The 18,826-nt window shown below is 41.3% G+C and overlaps 1 protein-coding gene across 2 annotated transcripts in view; it reads left to right on the forward strand.

Moving 5' to 3' along the window:
• Window positions 1-18,826, forward strand: part of RNF121 (ring finger protein 121) — an 82,086-nt gene that overhangs the window by 50,468 nt on the left and 12,792 nt on the right. For both annotated transcript variants that reach the window (XM_019449669.2, XM_019449668.2), the window contains exons 4-6: window positions 11,744-11,898; window positions 14,611-14,718; window positions 18,128-18,248. In XM_019449669.2, the coding sequence (XP_019305214.1) occupies window positions 11,744-11,898; window positions 14,611-14,718; window positions 18,128-18,248 (384 nt within the window). The remainder of the gene's footprint in view (window positions 1-11,743; window positions 11,899-14,610; window positions 14,719-18,127; window positions 18,249-18,826) is intronic.

Raw genomic sequence — 18,826 nt, forward strand, 5'->3', positions numbered from 1 at the left:
TTCCCCATCCCCTTTACTGGCTACATCATATTGCCTCCTCAGCCTTTCCAGCGTTTTATCACAAACTCAGAAGTGAATGGTATCAGGGAGGCAGGACTTGGGAGACAGAAGATCGGGACTGGAAACCTAGCCCAGGCCCAGCTTGCTTTTTGGCTTCTCTCTAGCTCAGTTTTCATCATCTGTTCAGAGTCTAATATTACTTAGTCCTTAGCTCCCTCAGGGAGGTCAGGGGAAGGAGTAAGTTTATGCCTGGAAAAGTATCTATCCTATTTTTGAAGATCTCCAAGGAGAAGCTTTCATCATCTCTATTACTAAACACAGTATCTTTTCAAACTCCTATCCCCTGAACTGCTATTCCCTCCTGGGATGGAGGAGTGGCAAAATCTCCTACGTAGAAATCTTTAAAGTACTATAGATTTGGGGCGCCTGGGTAGCTCAGTCCATTGAGCATCCAACTTCGGCTCAGGTCATGATCTTGCTCAGGTCATGATCAGGTTTGTGAGTTCGGGCCACATGTCAGGCTCTGTGCTGACAGCTCGGAGCCTGCAGCCTGCTTCGAATTTTGTGTCTCCCTCTCTTTCTGTCCCTCCCCTGCTCATACTCTGCCTCTCTCTGTCTCTCAAAAGTAAATGTTAAAAGTTTTTTTAAAGTACTATAGATTTTTATCAGACCAACACATTAAGAGGGTGAGTACAATGTGGCTAGAGAATGTGGACTAAGATGGGGAAGGGTGGTGCTAATCCGCTTTCTATGAGAAGGAAAAACTTTCCGTCTCCGACTGTAATAAAAACTTCCTAAGTGTGATGCATACATCAGCTTTCTCTGAGCCTTGCCTACTCTTTAGGCTCATTTCTCACACCTCCCTCAAACGTTAGTTGTATTTTCTCAAATATACCACGTTTCCTTATCTTGGAACACTCATCATGATGCCTTTCTCTACTTACACCTACTAGGCCATTAGGACAGAGATCCAAGGTTGCTTTCTTCAGGAAGACTTCCTTGGTTCCCCCATGTTGAGTGAAAGCTTCTCCTCTACTTTCTTGGCCACCAGGGCTTAATGCATTATAGCACTTATCATACTGCATTATAATTGTTTTTTTCTCCTCAGTAGATTTAAGTTCTTGAGGAAGTTTTGTTTTTTATCTCTGGATTCTGCAGTCCTTACTTAGCATGGTGTACAGTAAGCGCTCAGTAAGTGTTAAGTTACTGCTTGACTGACTCTTGGTGGGAGAGAAGAAGACTTGGGGGAAAAGATGAAATTTTAGTTATTAGAAGAGTAGTTGTAAGAAATAGGAAGTAGGGCGGGCGCCTGGGTGGCTCAGTTGGTTAGGCATTGATCTTAGCTCAGGTCTTGATCTCAGGGTTATGAGTTCAGGCCCTGTGTTGGACTCTGCCCTGTTTGTGAAACCTACTTAAAAAAAAAAAAGGAAAGAAAGAAACAGGAAGTAAATGTACTGCGTGGCACTCTAAAGGACAAGAGTTGGACCCAGAGGCAGAAGGTACACAAAGGCAGATTTTTCAGGTTGGTATCAGGGAAGAACTATCTAGCACATCTATTAGCAATGGAATGGTCTGCCTCATGTGGTAAGGTTGACTGTGCCAGGGCTGTGGTAGGAGGCAATTGCCAACTAAGTTTCTGCCCTGTAGAGTATTCTAGCAATGTGTGGAGTCCTACTTGATCACAGAACTACACTGAATATTTGAGCTTACTGGGCCTCTGGACAGTCTTCAGATAACTGAAAGTAATAGCTGTGCCTTCCTGTAGTTCCCCAGGCCTGTTATCCTAGGCTTTCAGCTGGTCTTTATGTAATTTGGTTTCTAGACCAAATTTGTAATCCTGGCTGCTCCCTTATGGCCACTTTTCTTTGTTTTATTCTTTGTACATTGTGGTCTCAAGACCTAATCCCAGGGCCCTAAGGATGCTTTGACAGAGCAGAGAACAGTAGAGTTGCTTGCTGCCTCGTTCATTCTGGACATACTCCTAGTTAAAAAGCGTAAGGTTGCCTTGGCTTTTTTGGCAGCAGCCCTTTTGGCATATATTCCCTGGCAATTTGTGGTCAACTGAAACCCCTAGATCTGTTCCACATGAACTGCTATTAAGCCATTCCTTTTCCATCCTATACTTGGTAGTTGGTTCAGTTTCATTATATGGTTTTTGTTCTTCATTTTGACTTATTAGCCCTTAGAATCTTAGAGCTAGAAGAACTCTAGAAACAAGCTTTATTCATTTTGGACCTTGCTTGTTTCTTCCATGTTCACTATCTTGTTCTTCCCAGCTCTTAAACGTTATGCTGTCCACAGTTTGGTAAGCAGGTCCTTTGCATTTTCATCCAAATCATTCATGAAATTATTGATCAGAGCTGTGAAGCATATCCCAGACACCTTCCTCCAGTTGACCTCTCTCCATTTATCAGCATTTTTTTCAAGCTGATTGTTCTGTTAGCTGTGAGTCTCGTGCTTTGCTGTACTAGCTGGCTATGTAGTTTTCAATTCATTCTTTATATTCCTTTTCAGCCAAGCATGGTAGGTAATCACTACCCCCACAACATAGGGAAATACAGAAGTGATAAGAATCCCGAAAGCCGGGGCGCCTGGGTGGCTCAGTCGGTTAAGCGGCCGACTTCGGCTCAGGTCACGATCTCGCGGTCAGTGAGTTCGAGCCCCGCGTCGGGCTCTGTGCTGACAGCTCAGAGCCTGGAGCCTGTTTCAGATTCTGTGTCTCCCTCTCTCTGACCCTCCCCTGTTCATGCTCTGTCTCTCCCTGTCTCAAAAATAAATAAAAACATTAAAAAAAAAAAAAAAAAGAATCCCGAAAGCCAAAAGCACCACGCATGAGAAGATTGGAAAGGCAGCTGGTGCCCAGGGGAGGATTGATCTGGGGGCTCCTTTCTGATTTTTCATGAATTATAGCTTCTGAGATGAAAAAAATCTAAAAGTCCATTTAAATATCATCTAGCTCTTTTTTTTTTTTTTTAATTTACATCCAAATTAGTTAGCATATAGTGCAACAATGATTTCAGGAGTTTCAGAATTCAAGGAATTTTCCTTAGTGCCCCTTACTCATTTAGCCCATTCCCCCCTCCCGCACCCCCTCCTGTAACCCTCTGTTTGTTCTCCATATTTATGAGTGTCTTGTTTTGTCCCCCTCCCTGTTTTTATATTATTTTTGCTTCCCTTCCCTTATGTTCATCTGTTTTGTCTCTTAAAGTCCTCATATGAGTGAAGTCATATGATTTTTGTCTTTCTCTGACTAATTTCATTTAGCATAATACCCTCCAGTTCCATGCACGTAGTTGCAAATGGCAAGATTTCATTCTTTTGGATTGCCGAGTAATACTGTGTGTGTGTGTGTGTGTGTGTGTGTGTGTGTGTGTGTGTATACACACCACATTTTCTTTATCCATTCATCCATCAATGGACATTTGGGCTTTTTCCATACTTGGGCTATTGTTAATAGCGCTGCTGTAAACATGGGAGTGCATGTGCCGCTTCGAAACAGCACACCTGTATCCCTTGGATAAATGCCTAGTAGTGCAATTTCTGGATCGTAGGGTAGTTCTGTTTTTAGTTTTTTGAGGAACCTCCATATTGTTTTCTAGAGTGGCTGCACCAGCTTGCTTTCCCAAAATGTCATCTAGCTCTTATTGTTAGCATCTAACGTCAGCATTTCAACTGTATAGCCTTGTGGAGAGATAGGTGAGATAGAGCTATTCTTATTTTCCAGATTGGAGAAGCTGGGATTGTCCCTCAGTAAATGTTTGCAGAATGGATCAATGAATAGGTTTCAGGTTAGTCTTCACTTCAATTTTGTATTTGTAGACTCAGGGAAAGAAAAGTAAATGGCTTTCAGTTTTCCCCTCCAGCTGGTCAACTCCAAGCCCCTTCAGAACTAGACAAGAGCTCTGCCTCTTCCAGGCAGTCTTCCTGATGGCTCTTGCCCACAGTGCTACATCTTTCCTCTGAACTCTCATGTTAGTAATTGATGCTTTGCTGATTGTGCTTGATGGCTGCTCAATTCATGTATTTGTCTCATTATCCCAAATCCTGGAATTTGGGGCAAAAGCTTTCCATTACTTCGTGCACTTGAACAAATGATTTAACCTAATGTGTCTGTGTAAAGTATTGCCAGCAGGTGGCACCAGAGTCCCTGACAGTGTTCTGAAAATCTTGGGTAACTCCATCATTTACATATTGCCAAGCTGCCACTAAAAATGCCTTCCTTAATGAAGAAGCTTCAGTTTACTTATTAAATTAAGCAAAATGCTAATAAATACTATAGTAGAAATCAACTAGGCAAAATTGTAACCTAACAGTTTTGTCATGGGAGGCTATTCTGTTTACTCAGCTGCTTTGCTTTGCCGCTTATCAGGTACTGCTGTCTAGGCCCTGAACAGAATCTGGCTTTCAGGCTTCCCAGAGAGTGTCCAGGTACCTGAAAGTAGCCTCAAATCCTTGGTTTATGTTTTTAGATAATTTATTTTTCGTGGAAAGGAAAATTAAGAATTATAAAGAAATTGCTATGACCCTACCACTTGTTTTCCCCCTGGAGGTTTTGGTGATTTTTAAAATATTGTTTATTGAAGTATATAAGTTGACACATACTTTACATCAGTTTCAGGTTGTACAACATAGTGATTCCACAAGTCTATATGTTACGCTATGCTCGCTACAAGTGTGAGCGTAGTATCCATCTATCACCATACAACACTATTACAATACCATTGACTATATTCCATATGGTGTACCTTTTATCCCTGTGACTCATTCCATAATTGGAATTCTGTATCTCCTACTCGCCTTCATCCATTTGCCCATCCCCCTATCTCCTTCCCCCCTGGCAGTCTTTAGTTGGTTCTCTCTGTTTGAGTCTGTTTCTGCTTTTTGTTTGTTCATTTGTTTTTTGTTTTGTTTTGTTTTGTTTTGTTTTGATTCTATATATAAGTGAAATCATATGGTATTTGTCTTTCTGTGTTTGAGTTCGCTTAGCATAATACCCTCTAGGTGTATCCATGTTGTCACAAATGGCAAGATCCCCCTCCCCCATTTTTTTTTGTTTTTTGTTTTTTTGGTTTTTTTGAGAGAGACAGCACGAGCAGTAGAGGGAGATAGAATCTTAAGCAGGCTCCGTGCCCAGCTCACAGGCCGACTCAGGGCTCAGTTGCAAGACTCTGAGATTATGATCTGAGCCGAAATCAAGAGTCAGAAGCTTAACCACCTGAGCCACCCAGGTGCCCCAAGATCTCCCTTTTTATGGCTGAATAATATTCCATTGTGTATATGTATGTATATGTATATATATATACACACACACATATCTATATCTATATAGATATAGATATAGGTATAGATAAAAAGATATATATACACCACATCTTCTTTATCCATTCTACCAGTGAACACTTGGGTTGCTTCCATATCTTGGCTACTGTAAGTACTCCTGCACTAAACATAGGGGTGCAGATATCTTTTCAAATTAGTGTTTTGGGTTTTTTTGGGTAAATATCTAGGAGTGGAATTACTGGTATTTCTATTTTGAATTTTTTGAGGAACCTCCATCCTGTTTTTAACAGTGGCTGCACCAATTTATATTCCACCAACAGTGTAAGAGGGTTCCTTTTCCTTTTCTTTTCTATTTTGGGGGGGGGGGCAAGAGAGTGAGGGGCAGAGAGGGGGAGAGAGAGAGAGTGGAGTGGGGCTTACCCGAAGCGGGGCTCAAGCTCACCCGATGCGTGACTCAAACTCACGAACCATGAGATCATGACCTGAGCCAAAGTCAGATGCTTAACCGACTGAGCTACCCAGGAGCCTCCTCTTCTTTCTTTCTCTCTTTCTTTAATTTATTTAAATGTTTATTTATTTATTTATTTTGAGAGAGGGGGAGGGGCAGAGAGAGTGAGAGACAGAGAGAGAGAGTGAGAGAGTTAGTCCCAAGCAGGCTCTGTGCTGTGCTGTCAGCGCAGAGCATGAAGCAGGGCTCAAACTCACAAACTGTGAGATCATGACCTGAGCCAAAACCAAGAGTCTGATGTTTAACTGACTGAGCCACCCAGGTGCCCCTTCTGTCCATTTCTAATCAGATTGTTTTTTTGCTGTTGAGTTGTATAAGTGCTTTGTGTATTTTGAATATTAGCCCCTTATCAGATATGTCATTTGCAAATTCCCTCTCCCTTTCAGTAGGTTGCCTTTTCATTTTATTGATGGTTTTATTTGCTGTACAGAAGTTTTCTATTTTGATGTAGTCTAAATAGTTTAATTTTGCTTTTGTTTCTCTTGGCTGATGAGACATATGTAGAAAAACATTTCTGAGGTTGATGTCAGAGAAGTTACTGTCTGTGTTTTCTTGTAGGAGGTTTATGGTTTCAATTCTCACATGTAGGTCTTTAATCCATTTTGAGTTTATTTTTGTGTATGGTATAAGAAAATGGTCCAGTTTCATTCATTCTTTTGCATGTAAGCTGTCCAGTTTTCCCAGCACCAATTTTTTTCATATTTCGTTATTTAAAAAAAAATTTTTAATGTTTATTTCTGAGAGAGAGAGAGACAGAGTGTGAGCAGGGGAGGGCAGAGAGAGAGGGAGGCACAGAATCTGAGGCAAGCTCTAGGCTCTGAGCTGTCAGCACAGAGCCTGACACAAGGCTTGAACTCACAAACTGTGAGATCATGACCTGAGCCGAAGTCTGATGCTTAACCAACTGAGCCACCCAGGCACCTCCCCCCAGCTTTTTTTTTTTTTTTTTTTTTAATTTACATCCAAGTTAGTTAGCATATAGTGCAATAATGATTTCAGGAGTAGAATCCAGTGATTCATCCCCTATGTGTAACACCCAGTGCTCATCCCAACAAGTGCCCTCCTTAATGACCCTTGCCCATTTAGCCCATCCCCCACCCCACAACCTGTTTGTTCTCTATAAGAGTCTCTTATGTTTTGTCCCACTCCCTGTTTTTATATTATTTTTGCTTCCCTTATGTTCATCTGTTTTCTATCTTAAATTCCACACATGAGTGAAGTTACACGATATTTGTCTTTCTCTGATTTCACTTAGCATAATACACTCTAGTTCCATCCATGTTGTTGCAAATGGCAAGATTTCATTCTTTTTGATTGCTGAGTAGTACTCCATTGTATATATATACCACATTTTCTTTATCCATTCATCTGTCGATTGGCATTTGGGCTCTTTCCATACTTTGGCTGTTGTCAGTAGTGCTGCTATAAACACTGGGGTGCATGTGCCCCTTCAAAACAGCACACCTGTATCCTTTGGATACCCAGCACCAAATATTGAAAAGACTGTCTTCACCCCATTGAATATTCTTACCTTCTTTGTCATAGATTAATTGACTATACAAGCATGGGTTTATTTCTGTACTCTTTCTTTTGTTCTGTTGATTTATGTGTCTGCTGTGCTTGCTTCAGGAGCACATATACTGAAATTGGAACAATTTATGTGTTTGTTTTTGTGCCACTACCATACTGTTTTGATTACTGTAGCTTTATAGTATATCTTGAAACCTGGGATTGTGAAGCCTCCAGCTTTGTTTTTCTTTCTCAAGATTGCTTTGGCTATTTGGTGTCTTTGCAATTCCATACAAATTTTATTTTGGCTATTTGGTGTCTTTGCATTCTAGTTTTGTGAAAAATGCTATTGGTGTTTTGATACAGATTATGTTGAATCTGTAGATTGCTTTGGTTGGTATGGACATTTTAACAATATTCTTTCAATCTATGAGCATGGAATATTTTCCCATTTGTGTTGTCTTCAGTTCCTTTCATCAGTGTCTTATAGTTTTCATAGTACAGGTATTTCACCTCCTTAATTAAATTTATTCCTAGGTATTTTATTCTTTTGGTGCAATTGTAAATGGAATTTTTTCTTATTTTCTCTTTCTTCTTCATTACTAGTATATAGAAAGGCAACAGATTTCTGTATATTTAATTTTTATCCTGAAACTTTACTGAATTCATATATTACTTCTAACAGTTTTTTATGTATACTATCATGTCATCTACAAATAGTGTTGGTTTAACTTCTTCCTTACCAATCTAGATGCCTTCTATTTCTTTTTCTTGTCTGATAGCTATGGCTAGGACTTCAAGTACTATGTTGAATAAAAGTGGCAAGAGTGGATATTCTTGTCGTGTTCCTGATTTTAGAGAAAAAGCTTTTGTTTTTTCACCATTGAGTATGATGTTGGCTGTGGGTTTGTCATATATGGCCTTTACTATGTTGAGGTATGTTTTCTGTATCCCCACTTTGTTGAGTTTTTATCATGAATGGATATTGAATTTTGTCACATGCTTTTTCTGCATCTATTGAGATGATCCTATGATTTTTGTCCTTTATTTTGTTAATGTGGAATATGATTTGTGAATATTTAATCATCCTTGTATCCCCAGAATAAGTCCCACCAGATCATGGTGCACTGTCCTTTGGTCGTTGAATGTGGTTGCTAATATTTTGTTGAGTTTTTACATCTGTGTGCATTCAGGATATTGGCCTATAGGTGGGGGGTTTTTTTTGTTTGTTTGGTGGAGGTTTTTTTGTTTGTTTGTTTGTTTGGTTGGTTGGTTGGTTGGTTTTTGTAGCATCTTTGTATGGTTTTGGTATCAAGGTAATGCTGGCCTCATAGAGAAGCTTTCTTTCCTTTTCTTATCTTTCAAATAGTTTGAGGAAGATAGGTATTAACTTGTCTTTAAATGGTAGAATTCACCTGTGAAGCCATCTGGTCCTTGGTTTTTGTTTATGGTAGGTTTTTGATTATTGATTCAATTTCATTACTAGTAATCGGTCTCATTCTGTTTGTGCCAGGTTCAATATGGGAAGATTGTATGTTTCTAGGAGTTTATCCAGTTTTTCTAGGTTGTCCAGTTTTTTTGGTATATAATTTTTTTGTAGTGGTCTCTTAAGTTGTTTGTATTTCTGTGGTGTCGGTTGTTACTTCTTTTGTTTCTGATTTTATTTGGGTCCTTTTTTTTTTCTTGATGTTTCTGGCTAAAGGTTTATTCAAACAACCAGCTCTTGTTTCATTGATCTTTTCTATTGTTTGTTTGTTTCTTTTGTCTCTCTCTCATTATAACCCCACCACTTTCAATATGTTGATTATTTTGGTTGCCAACTGCAGTCTTTGCTCCCTTATGACAGTTGACTTTATGCGGTTTTGATAATGTGAAGCCATAATAAGAGCTCTCATTTACTGAATGCTTACTATGAATTATGCACTCTACTTGTTTTTTTATATGAGCTATTATATTGAATACTTACATTGTATTTATTACATTATCTATATTAAATGCTTACTTTGTTGGGCCTTGTTCCAAGAACTTTCCATGAATTAATTCATTTAACCTATACAATCTTTTGAGAGTAGATGCTGTTAATCCCATTTTACAGTTCAGAAAACTGAGACTTATCAGGGTTAAGTGACTTGCCTAAGGTAATACAGTAAATAGCTGTATTGAGATTCATATCTAGATCTCTTTAATTCTAAAATCTCTGGTCATTTCAGTGTATTATTCTACCTTGTTTTTCATTCTTTTTTATTTTTTATTTTTTTAAGTTTTTTTTTAATGTTTATTTATTTTTAAGAGAGAGAGAGACAGACCATGAGCAGGGGAGGGGCAGAGAGAGAAGAGACACAGAATCTGAAGCAGGGTCCAGGCTCTGAGCTGTCAGCACAGAGCCCATCGCGGGGCTCAAACTCACGAACCGTGAGATCATGACCTGAGCCAAAGTCGGACACTTAACCAACTGAACCACCTGGGCACCCCTCGTTCTTTTTTTTTTTTTAATTTTTTAATGTTTATTTTTGAGAGAGACAGAGACAGAGTGCAAGTGGGGGAGGGGCAGAGAGAGAGGGAGATAACAGAATCCAAAGCAGGCTCCAGGCTCTAGGCTCTGAGCTGTCAGCACAGAGCCTGAAGCAGGGCTTGAACTTGGGAATGACAAGATCATGACCTGAGCCCATCTCATGCTTAACTGACTGAGTCACCCAGGTGCCCATGTTTAGTCATTCTTTAATGGTTTCTATTTGAACTTTTTAAATTATTTTTTTTATGTTTATTTTTGAGAGAGAGCGACAAAGAAAGACAGAGCACAAGTGGGGGAGGGACAGAGAAATAGGGAGAGACAGAATTTGAAGCAGGCTCCAGGCTTCTAGCTGTCAGTACAGAGCCCGATGCAGGGCTCGAATTCACGGACTATAAGATCATGACCTGAGCTGAAATTGGACGATCAGCCAACTGAGCCACCCAGGCACCCCTCTATTTGAACTTCTAAAAAGCATCTAAAGATTAATAGAATCATTAATCAAAGGTTTGATTTATATTTTTCTCTTGCTGCTAGACTATTAGCTCCTTGAGAACAGGGACTAAGGGTCATGTTTATTTCTGCATTTCTCTTTCCATTAAATGCAAACTAAATTCTTTTTTTTTTTTTTTAACGTTTATTTATTTTTGAGACAGAGAGAGACAGAGCATGAACAGGGGAGGGTCAGAGAGAGGGAGACACAGAATCTGAAGCAGGCTCCAGGCTCTGAGCTGTCAGCACAGAGCCCGACGCGGGGCTCGAACTCACAGACCGCGAGATCATGACCTGAGCCGAAGTCGGCCGCTTAACCGACTGAGCCACCCAGGCGCCCTCAATTCTTGATGTACTTACTGAACGCTGCCTTCGCTCTCCCAGGAAATCTGAGATACAAGGCTGCTTAACAGAATAACCTTAGCATGTTAGAACTTGAAGGGGTTTGAAAAATCAAGTCAAGCCTTTCCCTCAAGGAGGAAGAACCTTCCTGGGTGACCCAGTGAATTGGAGGCAGACAGAACTAGAATCTAGGTCTTTTGGGGTTCTTCTGGACCATCTGGTTTAAAGGGCCTAACCCTGTCCCTAAATTGCTCCCTCTCTCTGTTTCTTCCTTCTTCCTTTTCTTTCCTTTTTCCTTTCTCTCTTTCGTTCATGATGTGAGATGAGTAGCTTTACACCCTTATAGCTTTAAGCCTAAGAGTTACAAAGCAAGGCAATATTTTTTCATTTCTTTTACACTGATGCCTAGACTTATTCCTGATTATGCCTTCGTTCAATCCACAATAGTAGGGTAGTGGGGATTTGACTGCCTAAGGATGTTGGGTGTTACCCTGTATGTAGGGGACCATTAGAGGGTTGTAAGCAAGGGAATGACATGTTCAAGACTATATTAGAGAGACACTTGGGTGGCTCAGTCACTTAAGAGTCTGACTCTTGATCTCAGCTCAGGTCTTGATCTCAGAGTCGTGAGTTCAGACCCCACGTTGGGCCATGCACTGGGTGTGAAGCGTACTTAGAAAGAGAGAGTGGGAGGGAGAGAAAAAGAAAGAAAGAAAGGGAGGGAAGGAGGGAGGAAGAAGAGAGAGAAAGAAAAGGAAAGAGAAGAAAAGAAAGACTGTATGTTAGAATTACCATTCCAGACTCGTGGAAACGGTAGATTGGAGAGGGAGACACTGAATACAGGGAGATTGAACAAAGAGGTCATTGCAGTGAGGCAGGCAAGGGCTGGCAAGGACTCACCTGGAAAGGAAAGAATATATACAACAGTTAGGTGAGGGATGAAAGGGAGGTGTCAGGCATGGTCCTAGGTTTCTAAGTTGAATCACTAAGAGGTGCCTCTGTCCAAATTTGGAAATCTAGGAGAGGATCAGGCTGAAATGGACTCGTGGATAGAGCTACAGAGGGAGCTGGCTAGAGCTGAAGTGCTTGTGTTTGTGTTTCAGATGGTGACCCTCTTTCAGATGTGGGTTGTTCCCCTCTATTTCACAGTGAAGCTGCACTGGTGGAGGTTCCTAGTGATCTGGATCTTGTTCTCTGCTGTCACAGCTTTTGTCACCTTCCGAGCCACCCGAAAACCTCTAGTACAGACAACCCCAAGGTGAGAGATTAGGTAGTGGGGAAGAGGAGCTAGGTTTTCTGAAGCTAATGGGTTGGAATGCATTGGGGTTGGAATGGGTTTAGACTAAAAAAATTGTAACTTTTATTTGCCAAGATTACTTGGCATGGGGTTCCACCAAAACAAGCTGATTGGGAGAACTATCCCCCCTTCACAGATTAAAAATCATAAAATATTTCCCTGTAGCTTACCTTAGAGTTTATATCAAGGTTTATTTATATTAAAAGCAACCAAAATAAGTAAGCAAATTCTGGTGATCATTGTCTCATTTTAAATGTTTTTTTTGTGTGTGTGTGAACCCTTCTCTAATCTCTAAATTAGATTTTCTGTTGTATTCTTTTATAGGCCCTGTAGTTTTCCAACATAGAACTTATCACAAAATATTGAGTGTCTATCTCCCCCACTAAACTATAATTGTGAGATCAGGAACCACATGTATTTTGGTTGTCACTGTATATCCAGGCCCTACCACAGGGCCTGGCACATAGGAGCCTACTCTGTAAATTTTTGTTGAATGAATGAATCTCAGCAAATGTGCAATTTTTCAACAAATAATACTTCCTTCTTGGGTCACAAAGCAGCCCCTGCCTGTATTATTCTTTGCATTTTATCCAAATGCGTTTCTAGTTTGATCCTCCCAACCAGCTTGTGAGGTCATTTAATATCTGTACTTGACAGAGAGAGAGATTTTCTCATTCATTCATTCATTCAACAAGCACCTGCTATGTGTCAGGCCCTGTGCTGAGCGCTGGGGATACAGAACTGGATAAGACATGGTCCCTGCCCTCAAGGAATGCTCGGTTTAATGGAGGAGATGGACAAGAAAGCAGCTGTTTCAGTGCAGTTGGTAAGTGCTGTGAGAGATGTGTGTACGGATCCAGGAGAGCCTAGCAGAGGAAATAGCCAGCCTCCAAGTTGTAACTACCTGAACCAAAGTCTTCCAAATTGCAAGTTGCTCTTTTCCCCATGCATTTTATGTTCTGCTTTACTATATAGGTCTTCCTTTGGCCTTCTGAGTATCATTTTGTATGGTAAAATTGATCTTCAAGGTGAAGTTGGTGATTGAGAAGCTCCTCCCTGGCTGTGGTAGTTTACATTAAGGACTGTTAGAAAAGATAGAGGCTCTGGAGCCAGATGGATGTGGATGGGAAACCCCAGCCCTGCCAATTGTTAATTATATGACTTGTTTGGCTTCACCTTTCTGAGCCTTGAATTTTTTATCCTTACAAATGTGATGATAATTGCTACCTCATATAGGGTGATATGAAGACAAAGTGTGAAAAAGCACTTTAAGAATCACTAAGTAACAAACAGTATCAACTTGTAGATGAAATGACTGAAAATGTGTCTATAACATGGGAAGTTTTTTATCACGATAACTAACATTTGATAGTGCTTTATAATTTCAGAGCACTTTCATAAACATTCACGTTTATTCATGTAGCAGTTATTGAGCGTGTATTATATACACCAGGAAATGGGTTCTGTACAATCCATTGAGGAAGGCATCATGGTTTTCCCCTGTAATACAAAAAATAAACTTGTCTTAGAGTGGTGATTTGACTTACTTGGAATTACCCAGCTAATAATACTTACTTAATCCAGATTCCACCTAAAATTCCACATCCTTTCCACTATCTCACTCCCATCTGATCAGTGCAAACCCTGGGTAATGGAGCTTTGTGTGGGTTTTGCTTTGTGCAAAATGTTTGGGGCCTTTCCCTTTCTTGAGAACTGATCACCACTTGCTTAGCTGTAGCAGAGAGGCATAGGCAGGGACCTTGAGTTTCTTCCCTGAGGCGGAGCACCGTTGGCAGTAACTCGGCCTCAGTAGCCAGGCAAGCTTGAGTTGTTTATTCAAGCAAATTGTTCCTTTGCTCCCACCACAGATAGAGTAGTTGCTCCTGATATCAGGGACCTGCCTCCATAGCATTTAAAAAGGCCCTGCTACATTCAGGGAACCATCTTTCCTCTCTGAACCTGGCTGGGGTCAGCCAACCAGATTTCACACTCCTTTTTGTAGGGTTCTAGAGAGCACTGCTCCTCCTCCTTCACTAGCGTTGTACAGCCCCACTCCACCACCCCCCACCACCACCACCACACACATCCAATTCAAAGGTATTCTTTGAGTGCCTCCTTCCTTATCCCTTCTTCTCCAGAAAATCATTTCAGAAGCAAATCCATTAGACACCATTTCCTTATTGGCCTCTGGAAAGGAGCAAAGCAGTATTCAGGTTAACCATGCCCAACTGGAAAAACCTATAGCTGATTCTACCTCTTATTCATCTTCCCTTGAATTCTCTTTTCTGACGAGAACAACTAGCCTTCCCCACCTATTCCCTTCTGAGCATAGCTGTAGTTAGTATTTTTCACTTCCTTATCCAACTAATCTGAATTTGAGATGACATAGCTGTCTGAGGTCAGCTGTGCTCTTTGAGGCCAAAACCTCCTTTTAAGGCTCTCTTTTCTTTGCTTGGTCTGGGACCAGGAAAATAGCACTAGCTCCCTGGTATGTGGAGGTGTTTCTACCGTTAAGGGAGTGACCAGCTCCATTACAGTAACAAGTTGCTCAGTAAGTCCTAACCAAAGAACCTGCTCTCTCCATTGATGTGTGAATAAGAGGTTCTGGTAATCCAGAGGCCCCTAGGCCAGAGTTTCTGTGTCAGCTGTGCTAATATTCTTTCCTTTCTCCAGGTTGGTTTATAAGTGGTTCCTGTTGATCTATAAAATCAGCTATGCCACAGGCATTGTTGGCTACATGGCTGTCATGTTTACCCTCTTTGGTCTCAATTTATTATTCAAGTAAGTATCCTTTGCTTTTGTTTTTGCTTGTGTTTGGGGAGGAGGGGCCGGTATGATGTACCTTTCTTCCTGGAGCAAGTCCTAGATATTAACAAGGGGGACATGGCACCCAGGATAGGACACTTGGGCTTTGGGGAATAGGGGAGGGTGAGCCCTCCCTGATTTGCACTGGCCAAGAGAAAGGAGTGTCTGGACATACAGAGTTAGAGTCCCAAATCATTGGTGATATTTTCCAAGAATCTATATTGTAATGAAAAAGTATTAAAAAAAAGTAAGCATAATAATGATTATAGCCAGTTACCATTACTCCATTCATCACTGTAACAGAGCCATTTTCCTTGTCCATGTTTGTACTATCGCAGCGTCCACTCTACCTGAGTGGTCTTATGTTCAGGGAGACTAGGAGTTGGCAAACTGTCCTGTGGGCCAAATTGGTCTACCTCCTGTTTTTTTCTAAGGTAAAGAAAGTTTTTATTGTAACACAGCGATACTCATTTGTTTATGCATTGTCTATGGCTGTTTTTGTAATAAAACTATAGCAGCAGAGTTTAATATTTGTGGCAAATACTATTTAGGTCACAAACCTTAAATACTATCTAGTCCTTTACACAAAACGTTTTTTGTCAACCCCTAGACAAACTCATGTGACACAGTTGGCAACACCTGGCAGTAGGTTCGCCCAGAAGTATACAGGGCAGGAAACAGCAGAGCGGTGTCCATAACAGTCCTTACAGTAGTTCCAGGGCTGGGATGTGAGGGAATGAGACCACCCAGATGGCTGTGGGAAACACCCTACCTCAAAAGCTTTCCCTCGCCAGTTTTAAGAGTCTCCCAGTTTAGATGCAGTATACTAATAAAATTGCTGCCTTGTAACGTAGCTGACATTCCACTTTTATCAGATGTCTAAGGGCACACTTTTTTAGAAAGTTAACCTGTGGGCATTTAACCCCTGCTCCATTGTTGGGCACTTAGGGTGTTTTCCAGTTTCGGATAGCATTGTTTTGTTGCTTCCTAAGGATATATTACCAGGAGTCAAATTCTGGCTGTTACTCCATATTGTCATAAGATTTCAAAAAGATTCGTGTCAGCGTACAAGCCCCCTCACTCCCAGTTGAGGCAGAAGCCAAGAAATCCTGGACTCTGAGATTGTAGGGTACAGTAAGTAAGGGCAGAAGAGAGTGGAAATGTGGTCTCATGGCTGAGGTGATGGGACTGTGGGCTGTGGATCATGAGGAATCCTAAGCCTAGGACAGTGCACTTGAAGTTACAGATTTAGGATTCAGATTTAAAGTCAGCACCACTGGACTCTCCCAAATCTGGCACACTGTAGGCAGGAGCCTTTTTTTTTTTTTTTTTTTTTTTTTTTAAGTTTATTTATCTACTTAGAGAGCTGGAGAGGGGCAGAGAGCAGAGAGAAGGAGAAAGAGAGAGGATCCCAAGCAGGGCTCAAACCCACGCACTGTGAGATCACAACCAGAGCCAAAATCCAGTGTCAGACGCCTAACCGACTGAGCCATCCAGGTGCTCCAGGAGCCTTTTTGAAACTGAAAGGAGTAAGCCCTACTTTATATAGTGAGAGGATACTGTGGAATTCTTTCTTCCAGGGGTAGTACAGGCTGCAAGCAATAACAGGCTCCACAAGGATTTATAGGAACTCATTGGAATAGAGTCTAACATGTCCTGTCAAAGAAAACCAAGATATTTCCAGATATCTTCCTAACCTGTGTGATTAAAAAAACAAAAATCAAGATTCTGCATTGTACTAAAGATGGCTATTCTTAAAAAATTTTTTTTAAATGTTTATTTTAGAGAGCATGTGTGAGCGGGTAGAAGGGCAGAGAGAGAGGGCTCTGCCTGAAGCAGGCTCCAGGGTCTGAGCTGTGAGCACAGAGCCTGATGTGGGGCTCGAACTCACAAACCACGAGATCATGACCTGAGGCCAAAGTCGGATGCTTAACTGACTGAGCCACCCAGGCTCCCCAAGATGGCTGTTTAAAAAAAATTTTTTTTAACGTTTATTCATTTTTTTGAGAGACAGAGAGTGAGTGGGGGAGGGGCAGAGAGAGAGGGAGACACAGAATCTGAAGGAGGCTCTAGGCTCTGAACTGACAGCACAGAGCCCGATGCGGGGCTCCAACCCACGGGCTGTGAGATCATGACCTGAGCCTACGTCGGACGCTTAACCTACTGAGCCACCCAGGCGCCCCGGCTGTTCTTTTAATTACAGTTCTTTTTTATTTGCATAAACTATACCAGGAAGAAAACAGAATTGAGGGGCTTGACCATTTTTATGCTACTAATCGAGTTAATTGGTATAAGATCATGATGTCTAGTTACTAGGTTAAATATTACATGATTCATGAGTAAACTCAACTTTTTAAGATAAATATAATTTACGACTTTAAGTGAACACATACAGTTCCTGGTACAAATATTTTTTAAAAGGTTGTTTTCTATAATAAACATTTAAAGACTGAAGGTTGCAAATTATTAGTCCTTGGAATTATTAAAACAAGCCTCCTAATATACAGATAAGATCTTTGTCCTTCTTAGGAAGTAGACTTGGACCAAAATTTAACTTTGATGACATGATACAGAATATGTATAGATACAACCTAAAATTTTATGGTAACTGGTATGTATGTATTTACTAATTGACTGACTTTATCTTTATTTCTAAAGCTGTGGATGGCAAGCTTTTTCTGTAAAGGGCCAAATCAGATTTTAGACTTTATGGACAAAAGGCAAAGTCTAGGATAATATGTAGTATAACAAGAGGGGAAACTCTTCCCTTGCCCTACCTTGTTTGAGGGATGGGCTGTCTCAGATGGTGGGCATGCTTTGTGCCCACTTGCCATCAGACGAGAGATTCTCAGAAGGAGGGGCCTTACAAGGGGGTGTGTGACCACTGGGATCATTTTCACTCTCTGTTCCAGTGACAACCCAGGTCCTGGTGTGCCCTTGCTCAGTCATTTCAACTTAGGCAGCTGGCTGGAGGTGAGGCAATTTGGTGAGTTGCCAACTTCCTGACTGAAATTCCACTGGTTGGTGTCCAGTGATTGCCAGCAGTGGAGTCCCCAACATGTAGGTGCCAACCAGAGTGGGCCCTAGGCAGCTGTAAGGCATGGTTGCCAGTTGGAGGAGACAGGCACTGGGAACAGAGTGGGGAAGAGGGGCACTAGGGAATACCTTGGCTTGGTCTTTGTAGCTCACAGTGCTAGCCTGTTCAGATGGTGCCAACAAGCCATATAAAAACAGGTAGCAGGCTGGATTTGTTCTTAGTGTGCCAACGCTTGCTTTAGCCCTTAAAGCCTACCACTTTAGTTGCTGCCTTATGTGTCCCACAGTAGTAATCCAAAGCAGTTGCATCTTAGGGTAGGCCTTACAGGCCATGCTGCTTCCCTTACAGGATCAAACCAGAAGATGCTATGGACTTTGGCATTTCTCTCCTCTTCTATGGCCTCTACTATGGAGTTCTTGAGCGAGACTTTGCAGAAATGTGTGCAGACTATATGGCGTCTACCATAGGGGTAAGTTCACATGGGCTTTGTTTTTTCTTTTTTTAGAGAGAACATGTACACACACACACACACACACACACACACACACACACACACACACAAGTTGAGGAGGGGCAGAGAGAGAGGGAGAGAGAATCCCAAGCAGGCCCTGCACTGTTCTTGCAGACCCTGATATGGGGCTCCATCTCACAAACCATGAGATCATGACCTGAGCTGAAATCAAGAGTCAGATCTTAACCGACTGAGCCAACCAGGTGTCCCCACACGGGCTTTTAACTGCCTCCTGACATCTCCAGACAGTTCAGGATAGCATCGCTTGTTTGATGGAAGAGATAAACCATAAAAAAAATATCTTTCAAGATATAAGTAGTATGGTATGGAGATTCCTTCCTTAAAATTTGGAAAGCCAGATCTCAGTTGTACCGTGGAATTTTTAACTTTAGAGCCATTGTAGGAAAGAACCACTTTACCATCAGGAAGTTAACATTCATTTAATAGATATTTATTTAATGGTTCCTACGTGCCAGGGCACTGGACTTATGCTGGAATTACAAAGGTGTACGTGGTCCTCGTCCAAAAGGAGTTTA

Source organism: Panthera pardus, unplaced genomic scaffold (assembly GCF_024362965.1).
Source record: "Panthera pardus isolate Hobbes unplaced genomic scaffold, ASM2436296v1 HiC_scaffold_12, whole genome shotgun sequence".
Classification (NCBI taxonomy): Eukaryota; Metazoa; Chordata; class Mammalia; order Carnivora; family Felidae; genus Panthera; species Panthera pardus.